General features: G+C 31.6%; 1 protein-coding gene across 1 annotated transcript; it reads left to right on the top strand.

Moving 5' to 3' along the window:
• Positions 1 to 6,900: 6,900 nt before the first annotated feature.
• LOC120200582 (BURP domain-containing protein 3-like) lies at positions 6,901 to 8,271 on the top strand. Its single transcript, XM_039201379.1, has 2 exons — positions 6,901 to 6,990; positions 7,261 to 8,271. The coding sequence occupies exons 1-2, from the start codon at positions 6,943 to 6,945 to the stop codon at positions 8,047 to 8,049; spliced, it is 837 nt and encodes a 278-aa protein (XP_039057310.1). The 5' UTR covers positions 6,901 to 6,942; the 3' UTR covers positions 8,050 to 8,271.
• Positions 8,272 to 13,722: the final 5,451 nt, after the last annotated feature.

Below are 13,722 nucleotides of genomic sequence, written 5' to 3'. Positions count from 1 at the left end.
ATTTTAATGATTGTGGGGTAAAAGATAAATACTTTTATTTATTAAATAATATGATACAAGTGACAATTTTTAACAATAACTTAAGTATTAGGCGGCAATTATTATCTATTATCTAATCTTGTAATTATGATATACACTCTTCAATCATTAAAATTGTAGTTATCACTTGTGATCGCATACAATGTGTAATATCAAACAAGATTAAATAAAATATAAGATTATATATATGATGCACCATTAATACATAGTTATATATAGGACTACCTATTATACAAGTGAGAAATTTAATAATAACAAAAGTATTAGATGATAATTAACTTATTAAGTGAATTCAATAGTTAAAGGTTCTTATTTCTAAAAAAAATTAGATTTAAGCAGTTACGTTTGGAGTGTGTTGTCAAATAGATTAAAAAAGTTATGAACATATATTATCTTGTAATCACCTCAAACTATTAAAGAAATATATTAGATGACAATTGAGCCTATTGAGATGCCTCAGTGGTTAAGGGAGTGTTGTTCTCTTTTGAGATTTTATGTTTGAACAGTTACGTCTTCAAGATGTATGTGCATTGTCAATGATTAAGTAAAATTATAAACATATATTACTTTGTAAACGTTACACACTATTGAAAAATGTATTAGATAATTATTATCTATTAGTTAATCTTGTAATTATGACATACAATTTTCAATCATTAATAAATTAAGAAACTTCTATCTCTTAATAATGTTTTGGGGTATATAATTATTTTTCAAAATTTATTTTTTAATAACAAGTGGACTCTGAATTGGAGTATATGATAGGACAATTCATAAAGCTCTTTTCATTGGACCCTACCTTAATTTTACAATTAACATATAATGAATGTAATTAATAAAGTCAATGATTTTAAAAAATAATAATTTACACGCTATTCATATAATTTATTATATTACCAATATATTTTATATATGTATATATGTCTAATTAGTGATTTAATTTTTTTAGTTTGCCATTTTATTTGGTTTAAATGTTTGAGTTGATAAAATCAATAAATTTATTGGATGAAATTGTCTAAATATTATTACTCTCATAAAATCAAAATGAAATCTTGCTTGAATATTTGACAATCTTGAACATTGGGGTGCTTACATTGGTCTCTTATTGGCTTGGGAAGCTGGTTTTAAAAACGTCATTCTTGAAGTTGACAGTCTTGAAGCTCTTCATTTTCTGCGGTAATAAGAGGTAATAAGATTATGATTGTATTCCTGAACTTTGTCCACTATTAGAAATATTATATTACATCACGTGTATAATGTTTGACCCATTATATTAGTATATGACTTTGGAGTAAAAGATAAATCTTTTTAGTTATTAAATAATATATTAGACAAGTGACGATTTATAATAATAAATTAAGTATTAGATGGAAATTATTATCTATTATTTAATCTTATAAATATGATATACAATCTTCAATCATTACAATTAAAATTTAATTATTACTGATTATGGCATACGGAATATGTCATCGCCAATTTTACTAATATGTTTAAGACCAAAAAAATGAGGGAAGTAAATCCCTCAATATCCGCCGGTTGCAGCTTCACAGCAGCCCATGCTGCTACCTCACCCCTGCACCACCAACCGAGATTAAATAAAATATGGGACTAAGAAACTTGAAACTATTTTAGTCAAATGGAGAAATGAAAAAAGAATCAAAATGAAATATTGTTTAACAAGTTTTGGTCACTTACATTATCATTTTATTAAATTTTGGTCACTTACGTTATCATTTATTAAATTTTGATCACTTACATTATCATTTTCTTAAATTTTGGTCACTTGAACGTTGAATGTCGTTAGGATGTGATGTGGCACATTAATAAAATGGTTTAATTTTTAATTTAACCTCCAAATTTTAGATAAAATACTAATTAGGAACCTTTTTGTAAATCTAAAACAACATAGAGACAAGTTTTAAATTTATCTTTTGCAATATGTTTTTCTTCATCTTTGCAGAAACTCTAACCCCTTGTGTTGGCTCTCTCTTCACCTTCTTCGTCACCGATCATCTATGTTCTACTTTCAAGCATCCTTTATGAATATATAAAATAATCTAATATGATCCACCTCGAATCTGAAGGATTAAGTGTCACGTGAAACCATCAAAGTGATTAATCATTTTTTAAACCATTTACTCAATATAATAGTCATAACCATAATCATAAGTTTAATATCCACAAGCATTAAGTTTTGGAAGGGAAGCTCCAAACATTACATCCCAAAATATAATAATAAATATATCAAAACAAAGTTACCACTCAAATATACATAAAGTCAATGAATAATGCATACCCTATGACAATATCCAAGACGTATTCTAATAGCTCGATCAATATGAAATCTCGAATCCAACGATAAGTTCATCGACTTTCCACATAAGAACATGTGGACGGAAACATATTTCAAACTTTGAACTGATGAGCTTAGTGTCGCACAAATAACTCTACTATACTACATGCATTCATCATATTAGCATGACAACAAGTATAGTTATTAACAATATATATGCATCACGCGTACAAAACATAACTAAGCATCATGATGTAGTCCGAGGTCATTTAGCATCACGAGACTCACACCCCTCTAGCTTATGATAAAGGTACTATAGATAAGATCTAGGTCACATAGCATCAACATCTAATACGTGAGTAGTCTATTTCTCTAGAGTATTCTAGATAAGTTTGGGTAACATGAACATTGGAGTAACATCTGACTAGCATTATATATACCATAATACTAATTTGGATATATTCAAATATTTATCATACAAACAAGATGATTTTCATACACAAATAACTTGGGTGTCCTTAACGTTTCCCGAGTGTTAAACAAACGCATAAGTCTAATAGAATCTTACCTCATAATATTCTTATGTTTAATCGCATACATTTAATCAATGTTTCCACTTTCAAGCTTTTAATAGTGTTCAAGACATCTCTAAACTTCTTACTCAAGTATTTCATTGAAACAAAGTTTTCTAACCTTTCCTCCAAGTTGGTATCGATACCTACCTTTTGGTATTGATACCAAACCTAAGGTATCAATACTTACCCTAAGTATCAGTACATGATAACTCCATAAAAAGACTCTATTTTTTAGTCTTTTTACTTAAGTTATTGCTCGTATAAACAATGTTGTCATAGAATATAAGTTGCATTTAGTTGCATTTAGGTTATAATTGCATATGGTGGATACGTTTTGCCTAGGCAAGATTTATTTGGTGTGACTGATGCTGTTGAGGAGAAAGAGCTTTTGTGGATTGTGTGTGCAGGAATTGACTTAGGAGGAACATTTCAGTCGTGATAATATATTTTGCAAGGGCCAGTGGAACAGAGAAGACAAAGACAGTGAGGAACATATTTATCTTACAAGTCTGAAGCGAATCTGACGAATTGCTTATGTCACCTGCCAGCTGTACGACTGACCTCACGTGCAATCAAGCCCCCAAGATTCTTACAATATCCAGCCGCCTTTCCATCTATAGCTTGGACAATTTAACACGGATATTTAGGGAATATTTAATTATGCAAAACCCTAGGAAAATTCTCTTAATAAATACCCAGTCACAACCATCAAAAAAAGGAGGCAAAGAAGAAAATTTACTTGAGGCGTGGAGTAAACAGCTGCAGTGCATTACCTTCCACCATTCTCCAACCCACCATCCTTGGTGTCCTCCATAGCCAGGCTATAGTAGAGTGGCGGTCAGGCCTCGAGAGAGGCTGGCCGCCAGAGCAGACGAGGTGTTGGTCAGAGATGTCACTGTAGAACCCCCTATTTTGGGATTCGTTCTTTCTTTGTTCTAAATTTTTTAATTTTTATGGGTTTTGTATTAAATGATGATAATCTTGGATGAGTCTTTGGCAACACCATGAATTGCTTTACTTGGTGTTGGTTTTTTTTTGCCGAGATAATTATTTTATGGTTTATGAATGATGCATTATGATTTTTCTTATGTCTTTTTTGTTCATTGTTTCAATATTTTACCTTGACATTGTAAGAGCTTTCGAGAGATTGCCTGGTGCTTAGGTGAAACACTGTTGGACATTGTAAGAGCTTTTGAGAGATTGTCGCTTTTCTAGAAATTGATTCTTAGATTCGAGAGAATTAAGACAAATCTACGTGAACAATGGAATGGATTTGGGATGGTGATGTTCTAACCTGCCTACCTTAGAGATAAGGAGAAGGTTTCAATAGACTAAAAGAGATAGACGCTTGAGTGGGATAAACAACGACTATAGTTCACACTGAGGAATATTGCTATAACAACAGTCTGACAAACCAAGGGTTGTAGTTTACGCTGAGTAGTATTGCCATAGCAACTGTCTTAGAATACTCAGTAATCATGTCAGGCAGCCTAAACATATCATAACAAATCCTTCCAAACTTAGAATAATTTATTGTCATAGCAAAAGACTAACCTGAGTGCTCTGTGAAAAGTCTGAATATGTGAGGTTATTTTGAATCAACACTTTTCTTTGCCTTGTCTATTTTAAATTGTTACTTTTGCATATTTACTTTACCTCGACCAAACTTTTCTACAACCATACTTCATAATATTCTTTTGCTTTAGTAACGCTTTGACACATGTTCGTATAATCCATTGCTAATTGTTTTTCTATTTTGACAAGAATTCAGGAACTAGCTCGTGACACCTAGTTCTAGTTGTGGTGAAACATCAAAATCCCTACCAATCCATGAGGAGACGATAACTCACTTACCCTTTATTACTTGATTCAACTGTGTATACTTGCACAAAATTGCTTGCCTTAGCATATACATTTACAAGCGATCAAGTCTTTCATTAAAACAAAGTTTTCTAACTATTCCTCCAAAGTGATATCGATACCTTCCTTTGGGTATTGATACCAAACCTAAGGTATCAATACTTACCCTAAGTATCGGTACCTGATAACTCCATAAAGTTCAATTTAATACCCATGGTATTGATTCTTCCACACAAGTTTTAATACTACCCTTCAGATGTATCAATACCAAAATAGCTCTCAAAATTTGCAAAAATAGACCCAATATAAATACCCATATCCAGAGTATTGATACTCACCTGATGGTACCAATACTAACCCTAAGTATCAATATCAATTTAAGCCATGAAGTTTGAAAAATAAACCATGTATTGATATCACTACCTTTGGTAGCGACACTCGACGTACATTATTGATACCTCAAGAACATTGTATCGAAACTATCCAACCAACATCTCAAATCTTGACCCTCGTATGAACAATATTAGATCATTTAGTATCATTACTCAAGAACACAAATATCTTGTTTTTTTTTATGAGAATCCCTTCCCAACTCTCCCCAATCACATATCTAAGGACTACTGGTGATGTTTAAAGCTTACGAGAATCATATAGGCCATAATCCATCATTTTTATGCATAATAACATCAAATCCTTCTCAAACCAATACCCATGCAAAATGTACACATTATACTACATGCATTTATACAAGCAAACAAGCTACACATGTTGATCTACAAGTGTTATAGATGAGTTAGAAGTGTGATACATTACTCCAAAGCAGCTAGAATCTCTCTTAGCTTAACCAAACACAAATTTTTCATTGTTCTTATCTTTGGAGCTTTGTCCCACTTCTCTCACTAATCAACAAGCAAGAAATGAGTTATTAACTTATCTATGAACTTGAAAAGAAGTCATAAAAACTTCCTAGATACTGAAATCTAGTCAAAATTGGTTGATTAAGTTCAAGGGTTCTAAAATCTATTATAAACCCTCACCATGGCCAAACTTATAGAAAGAGAGCTTGAATTGAAGTTTTAAGTGAGGAGATTATAATCTTTATCTTTGTAAACTTGGACTAGGAATGTTGGACAAAAAAGTTCTTACCTTAGATCAAGCTACCAAGAAGAAGAGATAGATTATAAAATGAAATCATTTTATTAATGTGTCACGTTATCAAACTAATGACATTTAACGTCTAAGTAGGGTTATAAATGAGACGAGACAGATCGCAAGCTACTCGAGATTGACTCAGTCAAATCTCGATCAACACTCGAATCGAATGAACTCGACTCGGGCTCAAACCCGACTCGACTTCTTAACGAGCTAAAACGAGCTACTTAATACTCGATTCGAAAAGCTCGCAAGCTACTCGAAAAAAATGTTATATTATAATTTTAGATATTTTAAAATTACATTATTAAAAATATATTAAAAATACATTATTGATAATTATAAATTTTTAAAAATATATTTTTAAATGAATATAAGATTTTTGTAGGTTCAAATTCGAGTTTGAGTTCGAGCTTCAATCGAGCTCCTGAAATTTTTATGAGTTCGAGCCTTTTCGAGTTCGAGCCTTTTCAAGTTCGAGTCGAGTTTCAATATTATATTTCGAGTTTGAGCTGAGCTTGATAATTTTTAGCTTGCGAGTTTTCGAGTCGAGCTCAAATCGGCTCGTTTACGGCCCAACGTCTAACTGACCAAAACTTAATAAAACGGTAACGTTCCAAAAATAATTTAGAGATAAAATGGTATTTAAAGTTATGGGTCAAATTAGTATTTTACGTAAAGTTTAAGGATTAAATTTAAAATTAACCTCAAATTAAAAATTACACTCTTTTTAAAATAATGTACCACATCATCAAACTAACCACATTTAACGTTATATTGATTAAAACATTATAAATCGATAACACAACTACACAAGTGACAAAAAATTATAAATTGATAACATAAGTGACAAGAATATTATTTTTTAAAATTCAATGATCAAAAGGGGATACTTACGAAACAAAAGTGACCATTTTGATAGTTTACCCTTTTGTGTTTTTCATTCGTACCATCCGAAATCAGCTCACTCCTTTATAAACGGAGAACAAAGGTGAAAGGGTGGACAAATTTGAAGAAAGAATGGGCAATGAATTTGTTACTTGCATCTTCCTTCTACTTTTTCTCACGGTAATTATTCTTCAAATACACTTTGTGCATCTTATGATCTTAAGATATTGTGTTTCTCATAATATATTAGAATCAAGAATGAATTAATCGAAGTCTTGAAAATTTTAAGTTCTCGTATAATTTAGATATTTTCTTTGTATTTCTATTAATAATTAAAGTTCATCCTCTAAAATGTTCGAAGTTAACTCCCTAACATAAAATTATGAGTTTGTTCCTAAAACGGATCATTGATCAACGATGATGTATATTAATCAATTTTTTTTCTGGCAGCTTGATCCTGGTGTATCCTCCAATGTTCTGCGACTCCCCAGCATGGATTTGGTTGATCAAAAAGAAGACGATGGTCATTCCTCATCACACTTCCACATGAATACAGTAAGCCTGGCCAATTATGATCCCACGTTTACTGTCATGAAGGATATTCAGGTCGGGAAAACGATACCAGTCTCTTTTCCCTACATAAAAGATCTATCCCCTTACCAATTCCTTCCAAGAGAAAAAACCCATCACATTCCTTTCTCATCCAAGGCCATTCCCGAGCTTCATCGATACTTCTCCGTCTTCCCTGGTTCCAAGCAAGCCACGGCAATAGAGCAGACTCTTAAGTTCTGTGAGAGGGATCCCCCCGCAGGAGAGGCCACGGCCTGTCTTACCTCTTTCGAATCCCTGACCAATTATGCCCGTGGCATCATCGGATCTGACTCGGACATCCGTATCGTAAGATCGTCTCTTATTTCGAGCTCGACTCCAACTCTCCAAAACTATACTATAATGGAATCGAAAGAGATATTAACTGGAAAGGTGATACCATGTCATGCAGAGCCATATCCTTATGCAGTGTACTATTGCCATTTCCAAGTGAATACTGATAACAAATTGTTCATGGTTTCCCTCAGAGGTGAGAACGGTGATTGGGTGGATGCCGTTTTCCTTTGTCACATGGATAGCTCCCCATGGAGTGTCGAGAGTAAAGCACTCATTCGTCTGGGGCTTAATCCAGGGGAATCCGAAGTTTGCCACTTCTTCCCTGCATATGATCTAGTGGTGGTTCCCCAGTGAATAGTAAAAAGTTTATATTACAAATAAGTAATTAAAGTATACCATTTTTCATCCAAGTATCTAAAATATTTTTTGTCAAAGTAAGTAATTAAACTTATCCTTTTGGTCAAAATAAGTACCTAAAATATTTGTTGGTCAAAATAGGTACTTAAAGTATTTAATCTTTTTCATCTAAGTTGTAAAACAGTTGACACATGACATTAATTAAAGAATATTTTAGGTACTTATGTAAAAAAGATTGGATTTTTAATACCTATTTTGACTAAAAAAATACTTTAAGTGCCTTTTTTTACCAAAAATATAAGTTTAGATACTTACTTTGACAAGAAAATACTTTATATGTATTTGAATGATAAAGATGATATACTTTAGGTATATATTTGTGATATAAGCCTAATAAAAAAATGCATGTATTGGGAATAAAATAAAAGTAATATAGTTTGGTTTGGAACTATTTCTCATATTTTTGGATCTTAATAAAAAAATAAGTGTTTAAATTATATTTTATTTATTTTAAGTGTTTAAAACCTTTTCCAGTCAAATTAGATGCTTAATGTTTATTCTGTTACAATGTATGATGTTTACATTTTCATTTTATTATCGTTTTAAGATCATGGAATCTATTGGTTACTACTTGAACTGTTTTATTGGGACACTATCTGGGTAGGCTAGAGTATGAAGGTTCAACTCTGATCAAGCTGGTAATTCCTTACGGACCTAAGGTATTCCTTAGGTAGGCTCTAAGCCCCCAAGGCACTCCCTTAGTAGGGGATTGTATTTTGGTGTACGGATGGAGGGCATTCATCAGATTTAAATAACCACATTGTCATTTTACAACATTCTACTGTATCATGATTTTGATATTAAAGTTACTGCTCAATCTGATATATACTGGGTATGGAGGTTCAGCTTTGATCAAGCTGGTAATTCCTTACAGACATAAGGAGACCCTTGGGTAGGCCCACAAGCCTCAAGGTACTCCCTTAGGGTGGCTCATTTGCTGTGTGCCTAGGGTAAGTCCTTATGGATGCAGTTATGGGGAACTGCATATCGGTGTTCGGTTTGAGGGTATTATTGTGGTTTTGAAATATGTTTTAAACTACTAATGTTTTTAAAGGATTTGTATACATTTCTCTATTTTGTTGGAACACACTAGACTCCTCAATTTAATCTTCTGAATATGTCTCTGTGAATACTTCCTTCGGACCGTCAATCCCTCTTTGTAACTGAAGACATAGCTAATGAAATCTGAAATCATCGATAGAATCTAATGATGTCCAGGAAATCTATGCTTTACCATACACCAATGACTTATTGCATTCATCTCGTAGTTTTGTATTACTGAGCTTTCCAAAGCTCATTCTATTACTTGCCATTTCAAGTTAAAGAGTTTGATTTTGTGCTTATACCGACATCAGTAAACGGGTTCCACCGGCGTTGCTTGCGGAGTATAGTGCATCTAATTGGGAGCATGTAGGTTGTGTTCTGTTTATATTCGAGTTTGAAACTTGTTTTACTATTGGATATTAGAGGATTTTATTTTAATATATAAATGATTTTCAGAACTTATATTTTATCTATAAATTATTTTACGGTTAAATGGATTAACAAAAATTTTAAATTTATCTTGGATTTTTATTGTGGGTCGCTCCAGTGGCCATAATGTGACACCTTGGATCGAATCAGGTCACCCACATCGGTGAAATGGTGTTACAAATCTAATTTGTTAGAAGATAACGATATGCATAATGATCGCCTAATAAAAGAGACACCAAGTTTTTACGTGAAAACCTCTTTCAGGAAAAACCACAGGCAGAAGAGGAGAAAATTCACCAATGTCAAGAGAAGAAGAATACAAGAGGAGTCATCGTAGACAACCTCAAATCAAACCATAATCCCTAATATCTATTTAAAAAATTTACCAAACAACAACAAATATTTTATACAACATCAACTAAGCACCAGAAAATAATTTTCAAAGGTTATTTTTCAAAATATCTAAATCATGGTTCAAAAGTTATTTTTCAAAATTTATTTCTAGTGAAACCAACAAACCCTAAATTAAAATATATGATAGACCATTTGTAAAACTATTTTTATTGGACTCAACCTAAATTTTAAATTTATCATGTTATTAGTGTAATTAATATAAAAATATTTAAAAATAATTTCAAATACCATTAATATAATTAAGCTGTATTATCAATATATGCATATATATGTGTGTAATTCGTGATCCAATTTTTTTCATTTAATATTTCATTTGACTTAAATGACCAGGTTAATAAAATTTATAATTTTGAAGGACAAATTTATCTAAATATCAATAGTATTTTCATAGAACCTAACATTATCCAAGAAATTAGAGGTAATATATTATCTATCTATCCCTAAACTTGGTCAACTATTAAAAGTTTTATATTACTATTATTTTATTATTTTAATAGTCTAGAGTAATTATAAAATAACATATGTTCAAGATTTTTTTAGTTATTGATAATGCATGTGCACTCTGCAAACTCAGCTACTTGAACACAAATTCTCAAAGGAAAATAACACTCACTTCGACCATCGAGGCTATTGAATGAGTTTAATTTTATATTCCTATTATCATACGATAATGTTGCCAAATCAAATCAAATAAAGTCATTTCAAAATTTAGATTACTTGAATAATCTTTCATTACATAAAAATAATGCACTCTAAATTAAAAAATATATTAACATTTAAAACGTTTGATTAAAATATATACATTTTATATCAAATTAATATAAAAAATCGTTGGATATCGAATCCAACTTAATTCACAAGTCAAGAACTTTTTTTCATAAAGTTAAAATAATAGCAACTAACACCTAATACATAAATTATATCTAACAGTTTCCCAAACAATTCTTAAACAATATATAACATATACCATAAAATTGATCAGATATAGACATTTTAATTAACAATTCACAATAGTCTTGACATTTTTCCAAATAAAGAAATTAAAGAATCCAAATGTGATATTGTTTGACAAGAAATTTGGAAATTTAAATATGGACATGTTTGATTAAGGCGGGTTTGGATTCATTTGTGCTTCTTCACTTGGATGGATGACGTTGTAAGCTCCTAACCCTTGGATCTAACCCTTCGTCAATGGTTCACATGGGTTGTGTTTGTTTGACAAGGATTGAAGAGATGATGGTCCTTGAATCAAAGCTAATTAAGGGATGAGATCATTTTGTGTTTCTTTACATGGATTGGTGATGTCATTACCTCAAAAGCTACACCAACAATAAATGCTTTATCCTTTTTTGAAATTCAAACTAAAAAAATCTCTCCCACCAAAAAAATCGGTGGGTACCAAGGAAATGGTACACTAGGGTTTGAGCAGCATTGGGCTCATAAATAATATTTATAATATAATAATATAATAATAATAATAATAATAATAATAATAATAATAGTAATTAATGGTTGAAGAATTGTGATTATAAAATCCAACTTAATTTACAAGTCAAGAACCTTTTTTATAAAGTTAAAATAATAGCAACTAATACCTAATAGTTAAATTATAATTAAGAGTTTGCCAAACAATTATTAAACAATATATAACATATATCATAAAATTGATCAGATATAGACATTTTAATTAAAAATTAACTAAAGTCTTGACATTTTTTCCAAATAAAGAAATCAAAGAATCCAAAGTGATCTTGTTTGACAAGTTAATTAAATTTGGAAATTTAAGTTTGGAAATTTAAATATGGGCATGTTTGATTAAGTCAGGTTTAGATTCATTTGTGCTTCTTCACTTGGATGGGTGACGTGGCAAGCTGCTAGCCGTCGGATATAACCCTCCATCAACGGCTCACATGGGTTGTGTTTGTTTGACAAATATTGAAGAGATGATGGCTCTTAGATGAAAGCTAATCAAGGGATGAGATCATTTTGTGTTTCTTTACATGGACCGGTGATGTCATCATTTCAAAAGCTACACCAACAATAAATGGCTTATCCTTTTTTTGTAACCCCCTTAGACCAATGAGGGTAACCCGATATGATATGGGGTGTCACATTATGGCCACTGGAGCGACCCACCGTAAAAATCTCAGAAAAATTGAAAACTTTTATTAAAACATGTAAAATCATAAAATCATTTGTAAATACAAAAGTAAATTTTACCAGTATTAAAAAATAAAATATATTTTTTCAGACTCGTATATAAAACAAAATACAACCTATATGCCCCCTAATCACATGTACTATACTCTGCAAGCAACGCCGGAAGAACTCCCTTACTGATGTCGATAGTTGTACTGGTTCAATCCTTTTAACCTGAAAAGGTGAGTAATAGAGAGTGAGCTTTGGAAAGCTCAGTAATACAGAACTACCAGATTATGCTGAAGAATGTACAGATACAGATAAACATATATTTCTTTATTGGTTTAGACATCTATAGATCTTTATACTGAGCGAAGATTCTACGGATATTTTAGGTAGTAACAGATAGCAAGCGTTTAGTTCAGGGAAATATTTTTGATGACTGAGTTGAGGAGGTCAGAATAGGTTATCTAGTGTGTTCCCATAAAACCAGTAAAAAGATACAGATCTTTTTAAAACACATTTTTAATTTTTAAAACATGAACACTACCCCCATCCTTTCACAATATGTTTGTGTAGGTTCCCCATAACCATACACCTTGCACAACCAATAAGGCCCTGAGCACAAAGCCGATTAGCCTGCAAATATACTTCCTCCAATAATAGCCCCCCAATAAAACATTTTTCCGTCAATAAATGGATATATCATAAATCAAAACAGAATTCAGATAAGATATCAGAATAGAATCCATATCATAAATCAGAATAGAATCTAGGTCAGGTATCTGAACATAATTCAAATCGAAAATCAGATAAAATATTCATGTGATTAGGGAACACGCTAGTGTTTACAGATATTATTCAGAGATACTGGATAATCTTATCAAGCAGAGAAACACGGATCTTCAACATGCCGATAGAATGCCGGAAGTTAGAATCACTATTGGAAGAGTTCATTAACTGACAGAATCATCAGTTATTCATAATATGATTTGAAATGATAAGGAAGAGATGAAGATTCAAAACATTACAATCTATGTCGATAGATCGAATTATCAAACAATCTGAGTTGAACAACTCTTAGAACTGATACTTGTCGACTGGTTAATTTATTTCCCTTCCATGGTATTTACTCTTTAATACCAAATATTCTTGTCCATAGATCATCTTCGGAATCATCACTGAATAGATCTTCCAATGGTCTTTATTTCATTTCCACGATTCAACAATATCATGAAATGCTGACATACTTGATTTGTGGTTCATAACCCATATGGATGGTACACCATGTAAACTCATCAGAGTTTACAGACTTATCCAAATCACTTACTTAATCCTCAGTCATTGAGGTTACTTAGTTCATTTAGACTTCAAGTCTATCCTGGTTACTTCAGAGTTTTCCAGAGTAATTCAGATGTTTTTGAATTTCAGATACACATTGTATTTCCGTTTCGTTCAATTTGGTATTCATGGTTGATTTATCTAACAAATATCCATTTCTTAGTACCGAATGTGCTCTAGAGTTGAGCTGAGTACTTCCATAATTATCATCGATCCAAACTTGAGGATACGAACAAGGATTCA

This window comes from Hibiscus syriacus, unplaced genomic scaffold (assembly GCF_006381635.1).
Source record: "Hibiscus syriacus cultivar Baekdansim isolate YM2019G1 unplaced genomic scaffold, ASM638163v2 tig00006213_pilon, whole genome shotgun sequence".
Classification (NCBI taxonomy): Eukaryota; Viridiplantae; Streptophyta; class Magnoliopsida; order Malvales; family Malvaceae; genus Hibiscus; species Hibiscus syriacus.
This window is presented reverse-complemented; position numbering and strand designations above follow the sequence as displayed.

Coding starts and splice junctions, on each gene's coding strand:
- LOC120200582 (XM_039201379.1), top strand. CDS start 6,943: ATGGGCAATGAATTTGTTACTTGCATCTTCCTTCTACTTTTTCTCACG. Junction 6,991..7,260: donor TCCTTCTACTTTTTCTCACG/GTAATTATTCTT, acceptor TTTTTCTGGCAG/CTTGATCCTGGTGTATCCTC.